The 19412-nt window shown below is 32.8% G+C and overlaps 1 protein-coding gene across 3 annotated transcripts in view; it reads left to right on the top strand.

Annotated features, from left to right (window-relative positions):
- LOC114332385 (fatty-acid amide hydrolase 2-A) overlaps positions 1–19412 on the top strand; it is a 180156-nt gene that overhangs the window by 122904 nt on the left and 37840 nt on the right. The window contains exon 6 of one of the 3 annotated variants that reach the window (XM_028282173.2): positions 2596–2827. The exons of 1 other annotated variant lie outside the window; for it this stretch is intronic. In XM_028282173.2, the coding sequence (XP_028137974.1) occupies positions 2596–2827 (232 nt within the window). Of the gene's footprint in view, positions 1–2595; positions 2828–9807; positions 10040–19412 lie in introns of all 3 variants that reach the window. One more of the 3 variants, XM_028282172.2, reaches the window with a different exon arrangement.

Below are 19412 nucleotides of genomic sequence, written 5' to 3'. Positions count from 1 at the left end.
ATAGGGTGGTCTAACTATTTGGCAAAAATAACTAATAAGTATTAGTATACTTTGTCATATATCGAATTATCGAAATCATAAAGGGGTGTCAAAGTTTGTCAATTATTGCTGTAAAGTGTTTTCGCCGATTTTTATGTAACTTCCAGTGGCGTCGCAGAAAGTGAAAACATCATAAATATTATGTTTATGCTACTGACTATGCCCAAACTAACCCAAACTTTGACAGGATATACAGGATGTATATTTGTATATCTATATATTTTCTACCCACCCTGTGTCTGGTCTACTATAATAAGAAGAAATTTCAAGAAAAGTAACAAACATAATTAATTTTATGTAAATTGTTTTAGGTATTGAAAGCTTTGTTGTGCAGACTTCCGCAAGTGAAAAGCAGAAATTGGATATTAAAATAGCCAAATTTTTTTATGGCTGTAACATAGCATTCAATATTGCTGATAACAAATTATTCAAGGACATGATCTGCGCATTGAGACCTGGATATGATCCACCAAGCCGCAAGACAGTATCAGGAGAGCTGTTAGATACAGTTTATAAGGAAATAGAAGAAACCCTGAAAAGTGAACTCAGTGCTGAAGACGTTAGCTTCACAATGACGCAGGATGGATGGTCCAGTATTAAGAATGGCCCTATAATTGCTACGAGTATTCATACTGGCGAACATAGTATATTGATTGATGCTGTGGAGCCTTCTGATGAAAAAAAAAACTGCTTTATATTGTTCTGAAATAGCTAAAAAAAATATTGAATATATTAAAGAAACTTATAATAAAGATGTTTTTGCTATATGTACCGATAATGAGGCAAAAATGGTCAATATGAAAGACATTTTGAAGGAAACTTATCCAAATTTACTAACATATGGGTGTTCCTCTTATTTAATGAATTTATTAGAAACATATGTTACACCCAAAACAGTTACCAAGCACATAATTGAGGTCCATAAATATTTTAGAAATAAACATTTACCACATGGGTGGCTTAAAGAAAAAAGGGTCTAATGCCTCAGCTACCCAATGAAACCCGTTGGAAATCACATGAAGCCTGTCTTGCAACATTTATAAGCAACTATCACATATATGTTGAAATTAGGACAGAGAAGGAGCAATAATTTGATAAAAATATCTCCAAAATATTAGATAATGTCGCCATATATAGAGAGGCTCTGTATTTGCAAAAACAACTTGCCGTTATTGTAAAAGCTCTAGACAGATTCCAAAGCGATTCTGTAAACATTTCTGTTGCAGTAGAAATATGGAAAGATGCCCTCGACCATGATTTGTTACAGTCATACAGACAAGAAATAAAAAAGAGATATGACTTTGCCATTCAACCATTTCACCTTTTTGCAAATACTATGGATCCCAAATACATGGGAAGACGACTTACAGGGGAAGAAGAGGAAACAGTCGAACAATAAGTTGCATCGAATCTTTCTGATGAGTTTTTGGCAGTGATGTTATCATTCAAGATTAAGGATACAGATATGTTCCCCGCAACACTTTTCAAAGAAGAACTTGTCAAAAAATTCTCAACAAAGAAATGGTGGAAGCTGATATCAATAAAAAATAAAAAAACTAATAAAATACCAGATGAATTTTGTATTTATATGTTATCTTTGTTCTCATGTCCAGCTTCATCTGCATCTATTGAGCGGATTTTTTCTTCATATGGATTAATATGGACTAAGCTTCGCAACAGATTAGGTGCCGATAGAGCTGCAAACTTGGTAAAAATATATAATCATTTAAGAACCGAGTCCTCGACCGAGTCTAACGAATAACGAATGGGAATTGGGAATGTGACAAAAATACAGATTCTGATTTTCCTGATAACTAATATGCTTTGCTGATGCTTTGTTTAACAAGAAACTTGTTTATTTTTTTATTTGTCTATATACCATGTTTAAAATAAGTGTTTTATTAGTTTAGTTTCAGTTTCTCTCGTTTTGTATTCACCTACTACTTACTTCATGGTATTTATGCTAGTTTTTGTTTTTATTCAGAAATAAATATATGTATATGACGTTCATTCAACTGAAAATTTGCTATTTTTGAAAAAACCCAATAATAGTGGGTTTTATCAATTGAAAAAACCCGAAAAAACCCACTGGGTTTTATAAGATGGAGAAATTCTATGCCAACCCTGCGTGGGAATTTTGTAAATTTTGCATTTACAAAACGTATCACAGCATGAATTTCACATTGGTGGTAACAGCAACCGGGACCTCTGTCTTCGAAGGCTGCTAGGCGGACACTGAGCAATGCAGCAAGACGAATGTGGTGGTAATTCCCAGATTTCTCCCAGCACGTTCTTCCTTAGCGGCATAGGGAATCTTTTTTTGCGGATGGCCTTGGCGGTAACAGCGAACGGGACCTTTATCTCGAAGGCTGCTAGAACGACAATGCGAAATGCAGCGAGGCGAAAGTTGTGGAGTAAGAGAGAGGGAGAGTTGATGTGTAAGCCAGTGTTGCCAAATTTTTCCCCGCACGCCGCATTCTTTCTCAGCGGCTTAGGGAATCTTATTTTACGAATGATCCTAGTATACGATTTCTATAATACGCTAATCCTTTTTAGGCACAACGTTTAGAGATGGTAAAGAAGAACAAACGATGGTTGTCATCGGATTGTTAGCCCGAAAGACAGTCGATTTAATACCGTTACTCAAAGTTTTGTCTGCTGAAAAAGTTACTAAATTAAAACTTGACGAAAAAGTAATCGTCAGAAACATTAAAATACGTTACATTGAGAACGTAAATGATGTAACTATAAGCCCTTCTAGAAGAGAAATGACAGAAACTTTCAATCGGTATAGTAAAGTTATATTGCAAATGGTATGCTTATTCCTGATCATTTGAGCCTGTATCTTAGTAGCGCTACGAATAAAAACCATTATACAGGGTGTCACAAAATCATTAGTCATACGTAATACCACGATTTTTAGGGATGAAAATAATTTGATTTGGTCTCACTTATCTATAAAGGCGGTTTGACATTACTAGTGAATAACGAACGTGGCTCACGCTTACGTATTTTGCCCGTGCTATTGTTAGATATTTTATTATCTATTTTCAAACTCAAATGTACTGCTCGAGTTTAAAAATAGATAATAAAATATCTAACAATAGCACGGGCAAAATACGTAAGCGTGAGCCACGTTCGTTATTCACTAGTAATGTCAACCCGCCTTAAACAAAAGTGCACCTAAGAAAAGTTACGGGGTGTTGAAGTTACAAAATAAAACCTATTTTTTTAATATTGCTCCAAAACGGTTTAAAAATTTTTATGAAAATTTATATTTATATTATTTTTTATATATAGGGGAGTCAATAGAGATTTTGACTTCGGAAAAAATCAAACAAGATAGAACTTTTGTAATTTGATTAAGAAATGTTTAATAAACAACATATCAAAAAGTTCTACTCCAGAAGTGGGTGCTTCATTTTTATTAAACAAATGAACAACGAAATTAGTTGTTTTTTTAAATAACTCCGAAAATATAAATTTTAGAAAAAACTGACTTTACCATTGAAAAATTCAGAAAATTTTACAAAAAACCTTATATAAAGATTTTTCTAAAATTAAATCTATAGCTTCTATAATTTTTTATTTATAACGCCAAAGTCACCCTTCTCACAAACAGTGGCGCACTGTAAACTAGCGTTCGGCGAAGTACACTGTTGAGTTATTTTAATATAATTCTTTAACTAATGGATCAAATGAAATTTTACAAATTGGACATGAAAGAAGAACAATTAAGCTATCTTATGGTTATAATAAAGAGAAATAAAATGTATGGGCATAATTACGGTGTGGGCGGAAAGTGAGACTTACATGAATTTTGTTTAAAAATGTGTAACTAATACAATTTTACCTATAAATCTCTTAAATTTGTACAACTTACCTTTCTTACTTACTAAACGATGTTTTATTAAAAGAAATCTCAAAAATTTAATTCAAATGATACGACGTCTCAAAAAATGTAATTTTTGAAGACTTCGCAGTTTTACAGAATTACTACCACTTTAAGACGGTATGACTCAAGTTTGAACAGATTTAATTACAATTTTATGGATGTTTTTTTAAAGCTTAGGATGTAATCTTTAAAATTCACTAAATTATTTTATTTTAGAAATGAAATAAACAATTTCTTTTTGAGAAAATTAAGAAAGATAAAAAAAATGTAATACAAAAACCGAATAGTACCAGCTAAAAAATGTTTATACAAAGTGATCAAAACTTTTTTCTGTAAAACTTACCTAAAATACATTTAATAATAAGCTTCAACAATAATAAATGTTTTTTGTGTAAACAAAAAAATTTTTTGAGCTCTTATACAGTATGGCTGCGGAACTTGGAACCTATTGATAATTTTTTATTATCAGTTTTAAGAAAAAAAGTTATTCTTTATAAAATACTCTGCATCGTATAGAATCCAAGATGCAATCATCAGATATCAAATTTTATTATTTTTATTCGAGGTATGTCAAAAAATATGAATTTCACTCAAGAGTAAAGTACCTTTATATTTCACATTATCGAAAATTGTTATTAATTAAGAAAAGTTATTTGGAATTAAAAACTATATTTCAATGTTCAATTACATCCTTCTAATTGAAATATTGTGAACTATAAAGGAACTTATTTGTTAAGCGAAATTCATATTTTCTTACATACCTCGTATAAAATTGTAAAAGTTTGATATCTGATGGTTGTATCTTAGACTTTAGACAGGTAGAGCATTTTAATCCTCTGTTTTAATTCTCTGTTATATCACAAAAAATTGGAGGGGAAAAGGTTTGGAGACCCCCTCTGAATATCTAGAAAAACCGAGAAAAAATATTTTTGCTACTTCGGTTTTATTGGCCATGGCTGACTAACACATAATATAAAGTTTCATAAAAAAGTTTAAGTCATGTTGGAGCAATATTAAAATATTCGGTTTTATTTTGTAACTAACACTCCGTAATTTTTTCTGGGTTCACTTTTGCATATAAAAAATCTTGATATAATTTATGGCCAATCTTTTTGTGACACTCTGTATATTATGCGTATGTATGTACATATAGGATCGCCATTCTTGTATATTCAGAATTTAGTCAAGGGATTTTGATATTTATGCACGAAAATTTGAATTGAACAGTTTACAATGATACTAACATGCGTTAATTATTCGAATGCTTGTATAGAACTTTTTTGTTTTGTTAAAATAACTTTGGTTTTCATTTTACTAACATATTTTAGTTATCTGTGTTTGTTTGTATTTTAAGAAATGTTATTTTTACTAATTACCTAAGGATAACGGTAAATGTTACTGTCTTAATGCCAAGGGAGTTAATGGATTCTAATTATAGATATTGAGTTTACTACCTTAGTGTTTCGTAAATACCGATAAAGTGTGATGTTTTCACGGATGTAAGAAATTTTTTTAAATTAAAGCCCAAATGCAACTAGAAAATGAAAGATATTTCGTCAAACCGTCTACAACCACATATACATATCAAACATATTGAATTCCAACTACCAATAGTTTTAACTGTACGGCTGCGTTTCGGATTATTGCCGGAATTTGAAATGTTTAAAATATCTACCATCCGTATTCTTATACAGTGCTATAGGCAAAAGTCCACCTATCACTCGTCTCTTTTGAACGATTATTCTTATAATAGTAAAATTTGGAGGGAGGAAATAAATGGATGTAGGCTTCTTAACTAGTCATAACAGGTAACGTAATAGTCATAAATTACGCTACAGAGTCACTGTCACCGATAACTTTAAATGAGACCTTAGGGCAAGTGATATTTCGTTTGAAAAGTATTGAAAATACCTATTGAATCACGTTAATTTTGTTTGGGTTTAAGGTGATTTTAATGAACAAATTAAATAATAAAGTAAAAATAAAAATGTATACCATTTTTATTCAGTTGCAATGCGAAGGCAAAACAATCTTATTTTTCACTTAGAATACGGAGCGCAGTCCAGCACTCTGAATCGACGATTTTCGACTCTTATTGGAGTCTCATCGGAGAGACGTAGGCCTGCTGCTCCATACTCGAAGTGACCAACCATGAAAGATTACCCCCACATTGCAACTGACGTGTATGGATTAGGTGACTAGCGTCATCTGGCAATTGAAAGGTAAAGTTTTCAATCCTAATAGCAACATTTATAATATTGAAGGCCTACGTCTCTCCGATGAGACTCCAATAAGAGTCGAAAATCGTCGATTCAGAGTGCTGGACTGCGCTTCGTATTCTAAGTGAAAAATAAGATTGTTTTGCCTTTGCATTGCAACTGAATAAAAATGGTATACATTTTTATTTTTATTTTATATTAGTATTACTCCTATAGAGTAACTAGGTCCATTTTCCGTTGGAACTTTACCAAGCTGCAGACGGGGGTTGTGAATTGCATAGTGTAGAATTCCTTCCCCTTTGTCTTCACTGCAGCATCCATCTGGCTTGCATATTGTAGAAGCCTTGGAGGTGTCACCAAGGAAATGGACCAATAAGTTTTCAATTTAAAAATCTTTTAGTAATATTTTTAATATTTTTCATTATAAATGTTGCTATTAGGATTGAAAACTCTACCTTTCAATTGCCAGATGACGCTAGTCACCTAATCCATACACGTCAGTTGCAATGGGGGGGTAATCTTTCATGGTTGGTCACTTCGAGTTCGAGTATGGAGCAGCACGCCTACGTCTCTCCGATGAGACTCCAATAAGAGTCGAAAATCGTCGATTCAGAGTGCTGGACTGCGCTTCGTATTCTAAGTGAAAAATAAGATTGTGTTGCCTTCGCATTGCAACTGAATAAAAATGGTATACATTTTTATTTTTATTTTATATTAGTATTGCTCCTATAGAGTAACTAGGTCCATTTTCCGTTGGAACTTTACCAAGCTGCAGACCGCGGGTTGTGAATTGCATATTATAGAATTCCTTCCCCTTTGTCTTCACTGTAACACAATGAAAATGTTAAAAACGAAAATGGAGAACTGATGATAAACTTCTGCACAAATAACGAAATTAGAATAAACAACACATTTTTTGACCACAAAGACCAACACAAATATACATTCAATAACACCCGTGGACAAAGATCTATGATAGATTATGTTGTAACCAACAGAGATATACATCCATCAAAAATAATCGACGTAAGATGCCTCAACTCAGCAGATGTAGGTAGCGACCATAGCCTAGTATTATGTAAAATAGGAATCACTATGAAATATTTCACACCTAAGAGGGCAGCACCAACACAAACAAAAATCAAAGTCGAAGGACTACATACGGAATCCACGGAATACTTATACAGGAAAAGAATATCAGAGAAGATCGCTGAGAATGGAATATTAGAAAACGATAACGTCGATGAAAGCTGGCAAAAACTCAAAGATAACATAATCGACGCTGCAACAGACTCACTTGGAGAGAGAAAAGTAACGAATACTCACATATTAAAGAAGAAAACCCTGTGGTTTAGTGAGGAAGTTAAGATACAATGTGAAGAAAAGAAGAAAGCCTTTTTACAATACAGAACAAAACAAACACAACAGGCATACAACCACTACAAACGAATCAGAAACGAAACGAATACTTAAGTGAGGCAAATAAAAAGGGAGCATTGGCAGAGTTTCTCAAAACAGATGGAACACGACTTCTACGGAACACAAAAAGAAGTATGGAGAATGATCAGAGGGCAAAGAAAGGAGATGAACGAATTAATAAAAGCGAAACACATTCAGAAGGAAACATGGGCAGACTACTTCCGATCTCTATTTGCTAAAGGCGACGATAATGAACCACCAACACCTGAAGTTACGACAAACGAAGAAATAAACATCGAGGAGGGAGAGGTAAAGGAAGCATTAAGAAAATTAAAAAATAGAAAATCTCCAGGAGAGGACAGAATATCGAACGAACTCCTAAAGTACGGAGGACAAGATCTAACTAAACAACTATTAAAACTAATACAAAAAATAATAGAACAAAACAGAATACCATAAGAATGGAGATCAAGCATCCTAATACCTCTCTTCAAAAAAGAAGACAAATCAGACCCGGGGAATTACAGAGGGATTAACTTATTAAACACAACATTAAAATTAACAACAAAAGTGATAACAAACAAATTGAATGAAATTATAACATTAGCAGAAGAACAACAAGGTTTTAGGTCGGGAAGGTCATGCACTGACGCTATATTTATAATGAGGCAAGTTCAAGGGAAATCGTTGGAATACAACAAACCTGCCGGTAAAATTCCAACGAGACTGGTTCCCTTCATACTCCACACAGAGTAAATGTAAATCAAAAATGAATAACCATTTTCAATTTCGTTGCAAAACGAAAATACAGCCGAACCATATTCTAGTCCAATCAGAGAGTGCAGCAAGCACCTCTACCGGTTTCGAAACTTATTAGTCTCTCATCAGGAGGCACATATGCTGCTCTCACTGATTCAACCAAAACAAACCCCAGCGTGCAGTCCCGGATTGCAACGAACGAAATGGCATAGATGCCCTAGCGGCAACTGCTAGCAAAAGACTAAGTTTTCATTCTAATGGCATATAACATATCCCACCAGAATGAAAACAATGGGAACCTTCTCTGGTTACACCTCCGAGGCTTCTACAATTTGCAAGCCATACGGATGCTGAGACTAAGGAAGATGAGGGAATTCTACAATTTACAATTCACGTCACATCTGCTCAGCGCGGTAAAATATGAAATGGTTTCATTTTTTGAAAATTGAAAATGGTTATTCATTTTTGATTTACATTTACTCTGTGTGGAGTATGAAGGGAACCAGTCTCGTTGGAATTTTACCGCGCTGAGCAGATGTGACGTGAATTGTAAATTGTAGAATTCCCTCATCTTCCTTAGTCTCAGCATCCGTATGGCTTGCAAATTGTAGAAGCCTCGGAGGTGTAAAAAGAGAAAGTTCCCATTGTTTTCATTCTGGTGGGATATGTTATATGCCATTAGAATGAAAACTTAGTCTTTTGCTAGCAGTTGCCGCTAGGGCATCTATGCCATTTCGTTCGTTGCAATTCGGGACTGCACGCTGGGGTTTGTTTTGGTTGGATCAGGGAGAGCAGCATATGTGCCTCCTGATGAGAGACTAATAAGTTTCGAAACCGGTAGGGGTGCTTGCAGCACTCTCTGATTGGACTGGAATATGGTTCGGCTGTATTTTCGTTTTGCAACGAAATTGAAAATGGTTATTCATTTTTGATTTACATTTACTCTGTGTGGAGTATGAAGGGAACCAGTCTCGTTGGAATTTTACCGCGTTGAGCAGATGTGACGTGAATTGTAAATTGTAGAATTCCCTCATCTTCCTTAGTCTCAGCATCCGTATGGCTTGCAAATTGTAGAAGCCTCGGAGGTGTAACCAGAGAAGGTTCCCATTGTTTTCATTCTGGTGGGATATGTTATATGCCATTAGAATGAAAACTTAGTCTTTTTTTTATAATTTTAGTATTTATTATTTAATTTATTCATCATAATCAAACCCAAACAAAAGTAATATGATACAATACCTTTTCAATATGTATGTTCAATACTTTTTAAACGAGATATTACTTGCCATAAGGTCCTATTTAAAATTATCGGTTACAGTGACTCTGTAACGTCATCTATCATTATTACGTCATTTGTTATAACTAACATAGTCCGTCTGAGTTTTTATATTATTACCAAATTTGACATAATTTTTTTTATCAGAAAATAGGATCTGTCTTTTCTGGAGTAGAATATCACAAATCAATTATTTTTAGGAATCGGATTTAGAAAAGGCGACGAAGAGGTTACTATGGTGAACACGGGACCCTTGACTAGACACGCCGAAGATCTAGCACCCGTATTGAAGGTTTTAGTTGGGGAACGTGTCAAAGAGTTAAAATTGAATGATCCTGTTGACGTTAAAAACCTAAATATGAGTTATATTGTAAATGCGAAAGATGCCTTAATTAGCCCCTATAGGGAAGACATGAAGCAAACTATGTTACGGTATGGAGGAGAAATGTGGTTGAATGACATATTTGATTTCCGTTATCAAGCCATATTTTCAAAATTTAACTTTTTTGTTAACTTTAACATAAAATAATTGTTAATAATATTAAATTTTGGAACGTTGCATGAGAAATGGAATTTGAAAATTTCCATTTCTAAGATCTATTAGATTAGCCGAAATTCTGCTGTCAGGATTATGATTTTTCTTCATGTGGATTTTCTCGCCATTTGTTGTTATTGTCTTTTTCAATCAGTTTGGAGCATAATTTATAGCGGCTTCTTTCCTACTAGTGACATCATCCATCTATGCGTGATAACGTAATCGATGATTTTTTAATTGAGAATAGTATTCGTGTGCTAGCTCATTTGAAAGATTATTCAATTCTCTATTCAGTAATATAAACTATAATATACTTATTTATACAGGATGTCTAAAAAAAATTTTTAATTAAATTAATTGGCACAAACAGAAGAATCTATGTAATTTATTTAATTCAAAATACTAGGTTGTTCAATAAGTTTTGCGGTTCGATAAGAAAAACACAATTTTATGACTTAAAATACACTTTATTATTCAGTATAGTCTTCCTGAACATCAATACACTTGTTCCAAGGAGATTTCAATTTATTAATTCCATCCCTGAAGGGAGAATCAGGAAGGGTTGCAAAACACGCTTCCACAGCTGTTATATACTCATCATTTGATGAAAAACGCTTTCCACGCATACATTTTTTTAGGTATTGAAACAAATGGAAGTCGCTAGGAACCAAATCTGATAATACTGTGGATGCTCTCACAATTCGAACTTTAATTCATGTATTTTAGCCATTGGTAAAATACTCTTATAACACGGTGCATTGTCCTGATGAAAAAGGATTTTTTTCTTAGTCTTTTTTCACGATTTTTTTTTCCTTTAGCTGGTCTAATTGTCTACAATAATATCCAGAATTTATTGTTTTATCAGCTTGCAAGTAATTCACAAAAAAATTCCTCTCACATCCCAAAAAATGATGCTAAAATCTTCTTGGTCGATTTCTGGACACAAACCCGTTTTGGAGCCGAAAAATCAGATTCTGCCACGTTTTAACCTTTTGTTTTTATTAAGGATCATGGTGATAGACAAAGTCTCATCCATTGTGATGAATGGACGCACAAAATCTACTTTATCCTTTCGAAAACGCCCTAAATATTGCTGAAAAAGTCGCATTCGAATGTGTTTGTGGTCCGCTGTCAGCAAATGCGGCACTCATTGTGACCACAGCTTTTTGAAACCCAATACTTCGGCCAAAATATTGCTTACGCTGCCAAATGAGATGCCTAGGGATTCTACTAATAGTACATTCTTTCACGGTTTTTGCTCTAAATTTTAAAGAACCGCTTGGATTGACATGAAATTTGGCATACGCATAGCTTACATGTCAAAGAAAAAAGTGATACTGTGCCGATGTGTGCTTTTGCCCTGGGGTTACTTTCACCCCCTCTTGGGGGTGAAAAATATATGTCCGAAATAAGTCCGGAAATGAGTAAACTGACTAATTTTAAGTAACTTTTGTTCTATAGAACTTTTTCGCCAAGTCGACACTTTTCGAATTATTTGCGAGTGAATATGTTCATTTTTCAACAAATAACCACATTTTTAGACGGTTTTTCGCAAATAACTCAAAAAATAAGTATTTTGTCGAAAAAAACGTTCTTAGCAAAAATATAGCCTGTAATAAGTAAAAAAAATAGTGTACGCGTTAGGTCTCTGGACCTCGTAGAACCAGAGTTATAGCCAATGAAAAATAGATTCATATTCACCAAATTTCAAATAGAATATTTCGACGTGAAATATCCAAAAAATTAAGCACTTTTTGGGGAAAACCGATTATAACTTTTTTAAAGTGTTTAAAAAAGCTTTATTTCTGTTTTTATAAAAAGTTTCTAGTATTAAATTTAAACAAGTTACGCTCAAAATAAAGTTGGTCCCTTTTGTTTTGGCAAAAAAAATCGGGAAGACCACCCCCTAATTAGCAACTTACATGAAGTTAATCGTTACCGCTCCACAAATTATTTTACTTATGTTGTGTTTATATGATGTGTAAGTTTCATCGATTCATTCAAGTGCTTATTTTTGAAAAAATTTGTTTTTAAAGTAAAATTTGTAAAAATTTTAATTTTTAAAAATATGCTTTTTTTCAAAATAACTAAAAAATTGTTAGAGATACCAAAAATTTCGAAAAACAAAAAAAGTCAGCATTGCTTGTCTGAATATCATGTATTTTTTTGTTTTTCTGTTAGACAAAAATTGATTAAGATTTGGTGTTTCTAAATTTGCATACATTCGTGATCAGGGACTCGTTCAACCCATTTTAACTACAGCCCTTTCAAAAATAAGGACTTTGAACCGATGAAACTTACAGATCATATAAACAATACATACACGAGTCAAGAAACTTGTGAAGTCGTAACGATTAAGTTCATTTGAGATACTAATTAGGGGGTGATTTGCCCGATTTTTTTACCAAAATAAAAAGGGACTAACTTTAATTTGAGCGTAACTTGTTTACTGTTGATGCTAGAAATTTTTTTTATAAAACAAAAATGAAGCTTTTGTTAAACGCTTTAAATAAGTTGTAATGAGTTTTCCCCGAAATGTGCTTAATTTTTTGTTATTTCGCGGTAAAGTATTCCATTTGGGATTTGACAAATATGAACCTATTTTTCATTAGCTATAACTCTGCTTCTACTAGGTATAGAGACGTGATGTATACACAATTTTTTTTAGATTTTTTACAGGCTATATTTTTGCTTAAAATGTTTTTTTCGACAACATACTTACTATTTGGGTTATTTGCGAAAAACCGTCTAAAAGCGTGGTTATTTTTTTGAAAAAATGAACATATTCACTGGCAAGTAACTCGAAAAGTATTGACTTAGTGAAAAAAAAAACTCTATAGAACAAAAGTTACTTAAAATTAGTCAATTTATCCATTTCCGGACTTACTTTGGACGAATATTTTTTTTACCCCCAAGAGGGGGTGAAAACTACCCCCAGGGCAAAAGCACATATCGGCACAATATCATTTTTTTTTCTTTGACTTGTTAGCTATGTGTATGCCAAATTTCATGTCAATCCAAGCGGTTCTTTAAAATTTAGAGGTTTTGCAATATTTTACCGTTAAAGGACGTACTATAAATCGTTTTCAGTTACTCGATGAGTTTCCAATACCATATCCTGTGTTTTTTCTACGATTTTTAGTGGTCTTGCTGTTTTGGGCGTCTTTGACGTGGATCGTCTTCAAGGCTTGAACGAGCACCTTTAAATTGAGCAACTCACTTTCTACAGTAATAATTGAAGGCGAAGAGTCCTTATACACTTTTAACATTCGTTCATAAATTTCCTTTTCCTTTAAACCTTCCAAAAATAAAAATTCAATCACTGCACGATACTTCGTTATTTCCATTGTAAAAAATACTGTGACACATCGATACTAAATGGCGTCTAAAAGAATAATGAATTGACAGATTGAAATAAAACTTCACATACGTTCATATGAAGAGTGTACCAACATAACAAAAAAAATTAGGTTAGTAGCAACGCCCTCTCTTATCGAACCGCAAGACTTATTGAACAACCTAGTACATACTACTTCTGTCAGAAAACAGAAAAACTGCCTTTCCCTTAAATTCAATGTTCAAACCGCCAAGAGGTAGGTGGGTGGCAGCTTTAACATTGAATAAGCGAAATGCAATGTTTATTTGTCAAATAAACATTTTTTCTGTTTTCTGGCAACAGTAAAATGTATTTTGAATTAAAATAATTACAAACAGTCTTCTTTTTGTGCCAATTAATTTAAATAAAGAACATCTTTTGACACTTTGTATAAATAATTATTGTAATGTTTATATTTTTGAATAGATAATTGAACAACCTTTCAGAGCTAGCACACGACCCCTATTCGCATTAAAAAGTCATCGATTATGTCATTACACCTAGATATATGACGTCACTAGTGTGATATATATGTCGAAAAAATCATAATTTAAAAATAAAAATCGACCTGTTTCAGGTTTTTTATGTCTCCGCCTTACGATATAACGAATTTATTCCTTTCATTTGCACCATACTGTATATGTAACTGTTTGCTACATTTTCGAAAAAGTTTCAAAGTTCCATTCCTTTCGGAAATATAACGTAAGAAAAATTTGACATTTAACCACACTCTATTGTACATAAAATAATTTTCTGTTGTTATGTCTCTAAAGTCTTCATTGTGTAACATAGTTTTGTAAATATCAAGTTTGAATTTAAAAACTGACAATTTTAGTTTTTGTTGATCATATATTATGCTTACTACAAAACTGCTTTATTTGCTTCATATGGCTTGGGAAAATATCATCGCTTTCATGCAAAAACATTTTCTTGTTCTCTTTCATTTTTTACTCATGAACTACATTTTTTTGCAAGTATTTGAAATGCAGTTTTTATTCTTAGTTAGTTATAACCGTCCAATCGGGATCTGCACAAAAATACCTTAAGTTGGTTTTAGTCAGTTGTTAGCTTAAATTTTTGTAGAAGGTTGTTTCTAAATTGACTGTTTCTGATTTACAGAAGTTCAAAGTGTCAGTTTTTAGTCCATTTGAATAATGTATATTTGTATAATATACAGGGTGATAGTAAATAGGTGCAACAAACTTTAGTGAGTGATTCTACATAAAAAAATACACAGACAGTTTGTTATATAAACGTATGTCCGCAAATGGTTCGTTTTTCAAGATACGAAGTGGGAATTTGTTTCTTACAAACTATCATTTATTTATTGCTCTGAAATAGGTTCAGATATGCAAATGAAATTTGGTGGGTTTTAAGAGGTAGTTATTGCACATTTTTTGACATCTAATTAAGAATGTTACATTATCATTGACGCGCATACGGGTAATGGTCTCAATTTTTTAAAGAAAAAAATGTTACGTCAATGAAACATTTCAACAACAATTAAAATATCTCAGTGGCTTATTTAAAATATCTCAGTGGCGTCTCTACTTTTTCCGTAAAAAACTTAAACCAGTACCCATATGCGCACCAATGCTGACTATAAAACTCTTAATTATATGGAAAAAAATGCACAATAACTACCTCTTCAAACTCACTTTTTATTTGCATATCTCAATCGGTTTCAAAGCAATAAATTCAATTCAATTTTATTTCCAAAGAAGAATTTTGTACATTGTAATTAACAATAATATTATATTTAATATTTTATATTTTATATTTTAATATTTAAATAAATCGACAGTTTATAAGAAAAATTTTAACAAACTATATCAGGAGAAACAAAGCTGACATCAAACTGTGATTATTTTTCCATGCACAGTCACTCCTTGAGATTTGTTGTACTTATCTACAACACCCTATTCAAAAATGGACTAAAACCGACAATTTTAACCGCTGTCACTCAGAAACAATTGATTTCTGAGTCTTGGGGCACTGAGAACTTCTGATCAGAATGGCCAAAGCTACCTTTCTGCAAAGTTTCAGCCAATTTAATTGAAACCCTTTCTACATAAAGTACCGGGGTCCTTTTCTTTTGTAAAGGTGTTTTCAATCTGAATGGTTCACACTGTACATATAATATCACATATATCACAAAAGTATTTAGACGGAAACAGATTTCGTCTATTGAAGAATAGGTTAATATTTTTTTTATTGCCTAGATTAGTTGAAATGTAAAAAATGAAATAAATAATGGAACTGTTGTTCTAGAGGTTACTTGGTTTGGTATTTATTAACATATATTTTGGTAATGATTTGGATATCTGTTTTGGACTGTTTTTTGCTAGCATATTTACTCATTCTATTTATACTACTAATTGCTAAATTTTCTATTTTAATTTCTTCCGTTTTGATTTATTTGTAGTGTGGTAGTTCTAGTAATAGTAAGTAGATTCTTTTTAGTGTAATGCTGTATTTATCTTGAATATTTGAGTGTAATATAATTTTTAATACACCTAGCATTAGAAAACAATTATAATTTTGGTAATTGCTTGGCAAAACACGATACATACAAGTATTTTCACGTTTATTTATAAAGGGAGAATAAAGAATAAATAAAATTTAAAAAATATAGATGTTGATCATACAAAACGTTAAGAATTGCATAGTGTACAGTAATATTATTAGATCTAGCATGTGTTATCTCTTATACACTTATATATTTTTTTCTATGAACTTGTGTTCGTAGGTAGATATCAATCTAGGTATATCTATTAGAGTTTGTCGTGCATTTGCCATTTTTATAATTTGAACTATATGTGCAAATTATGTAAACACAAAGTGGACTAAATTTGAGATATGCATTTCTTGATGAGACCTATTTGGGGTAGAGACGGAGTCTGTGGCCGGAGTTTCCTCTCTCCTCGTTTCCGATGTATTTTTATTTGTAGACTCAGAAGAGTCATCTCTTTTTATTACCTGTACTATTATCCATTGGGTCACGTGCCAAGTGTATTCTGTGATGGTCTTGGACTCATAGTCGCACACCATCACGAATCTTCTTTTTTCTTCTTCTTTCATTCAACGTGTCTTCAGCGTAAATCGATTAAAACCATTTTAATTGATTTTTTGTTGTTTTATCAGGCGAATGCCATGTTACTTTATGAATGTTTTTGTGGGGAAAGTAGGTACTTCCAACGACCATGCCTTTGAATGGTTCAAATCCTATTATGCTATTTCGATTATATCATTGGTAACATCATGAGTAGGTACTGCATTTTCGGATGTATGGTCTGTATACAGGGTGTTTGGTAAAGAAGGGGCCATAGGTTAACGTTAGATTCCTGAGGTTAAAATAGGCCGATTTAAGCTAACTTACCTTAGTACAAAAGTTGATAATAACCGAAATACAGGGTGTCAAAGTTAAACTTTTATTTTATTTATTTTTGAATATTTCCTGACGCATGGGACAACACGAAATTTGGTATGTGCTGCTGGTACTGTACACCCTACTTAATTATGTTAAACAAACGTTTCTGGCTACTACCAGAGACGTACGACGGGGGAACGTGAATGGTTGACCCTTCCCAAAATTCTATGCCACTGGCGGAATTTCTATTTTAGTGTAATTTTTTGATTCTCCAATACTTTCTATGTAGGTAAATAACATATTCTTCATTCGTAACGATAAAGCCATTAGTTTTCGAGATATTTGAAGCTAAAAACGAAGGAGCATAATACATTAATCAAAATAAGTGTGCCTTTACATTTTTAACTTCAAATATCTCGAAAACTAATGACTTTATCGTTACGAATAAAGAGTATATTATTTGCATAGAAAGTTTTGGAAAATCTAAAAATTATGCTAAAATAGCAGTTCATCAGTTGCGTAGAATTTGGGAAGGGTCAACCATTCACTTTCCCCTGTCGTACGCCTCTGGTAGTAGCCAGAAACGACTATTTAACATAATAGAAGGGTATACAGTGCCTACACTTTCTGTCAAGTATGACACGGATATGTCAAATTATTATTTTAGATAATTTATTCTTTATTTAAAACTTTAAGAATTATGTATGCCCGGTACTATAAAACTATGACATATCCTTATGATACTTGGCAGAAAGTGTAGGTACTGTACACCCTACTCAATTATGTTAAATAATCGTTTCTGGTTAATACCAGATGCGTACGACAGGGTGAATGGTTGACCCTTCCCAAATTTTACGCCACTGATGAAACTGCTATTTTAGCATAATTTTTAGATTATCCAATACTTTTTATGCAAATAATATACTCTTCATTCTTAAAGATAAAGTCATTAGTTTTCGAGATATTTGAAGTTAAAAATGAAAAGGCACACTTATTTTGATTAATGTATTATGCTCCTTCGTTTTTAGCTTCAAATATCTCGAAAACTAATGGCTTTATCGTTACGAATGAAGAATATGTTATTTACATAGAAAGTATTGGAGAATAAAAAAATTACACTAAAATAGAAATTCCGTCAGTGGCATAGAATTTGGGAAGGGTCAACCATTCACGTTCCCCCGTCGTACGCCTCTGGTAGTAGCCAGAAACGTTTGTTTAACATAATTTAGTAGGGTGTACAGTATATAATAATATCGTATGGCATTTTTGCCGGGGAGATCCTTTGGGATAGTTCCAGCGCCAATTACATCTTTAACCCTGTTTCAAGTAACTAGTGTCGATGTACACTACCAGGGTGTACAGTACCAGCACCACTTACCAAATTTCGTGTTGTTGTCCCATGCCTGTCAGGAAATATTCAAAAATAAATAAGATAAAAGTTTAACTTTGACACCCTGTATTTGGGTTATTATCAACTTTTGTACTAAGGTAAGTTAGCTTAAATCGACCTATTTTATCCTCAGGAATCTAAGGCTAAGCTATGGTCCATTCTTTACCAAACACCCTATATATTTTCTTTCCCTATTTCTGCATTAAGATCTCCAATTATGATATTGATGTCATTTGTGGGACATATGTCGAAAATGGTGTCTACTTCGTCATATAATTGATCTTTCTCCTTCTTTATCTTCAGTATCTATCTCCATCTTTCTCTAACCCTTAAATAACAGATTTGTGGACTTATTGTTTCGAAATCTATAATAAGAAGTTTTACTTGTTTGTTAACAATGAATACAGTCCCGAACTCATGATTGGTCTTGAGACAATTGTAATATACAGAGTGTTTCATTAATAATTGTCCATATAGTAACTGGAGAAACCTTAGCACAAAATACGAAGATTTAACCAAAAACACTTATATAAAATATTTCTCCTTACCGAGATACAGAGTGTTTTACAAATATATATTCTAAAATGATTTTAGCCCATTGTTTTAACACCTTCCAATATTTTTTGTTCAAACTTCACAAACAGTTTTCACATTTTAGGATACTTTAACTAGTCTAAAAATATAGTTTCACGCTCTTACCAGAGCGTGCTTTAGGGATATATACTCAATTTTCCCCCATTTCCCCCCTCACAATCTACGCCACTGTCGTAATAATCATTTCAGCAGGTTTTTTTGATTCTTCGTTACTTAGTACGTAAATATTATCCTTTTGTCTCAATGCGATAGATATTTTTCAAGTTATTTGCGTTTAAAGGTAATGGATTCAATAAGAATATGTATTTTAAGCACATAATCTTATTGAAACCATTACCTTTAAACGCAAATAACGCAATAACTTGAAAACTACCCTATCGCATTGAGATAAAAGGATGATATTTACGTAGAAAGTAACGAAGAATCAAAAAAAATGCTGAAATGATTATTACGAGAGTGGCGTAGATTGTGAGGGGGGAAAGGGGAAAAAAGGAGGTATATATCCCTACAGCACCCCTCTGGTAACAGCGAAAAACTATC

Source organism: Diabrotica virgifera, chromosome 7 (assembly GCF_917563875.1).
Source record: "Diabrotica virgifera virgifera chromosome 7, PGI_DIABVI_V3a".
NCBI lineage: Eukaryota > Metazoa > Arthropoda > Insecta > Coleoptera > Chrysomelidae > Diabrotica > Diabrotica virgifera.
The sequence above is the reverse complement of the archived record's forward strand: the minus strand, read 5'-3'. Positions and strand labels throughout refer to the sequence as shown.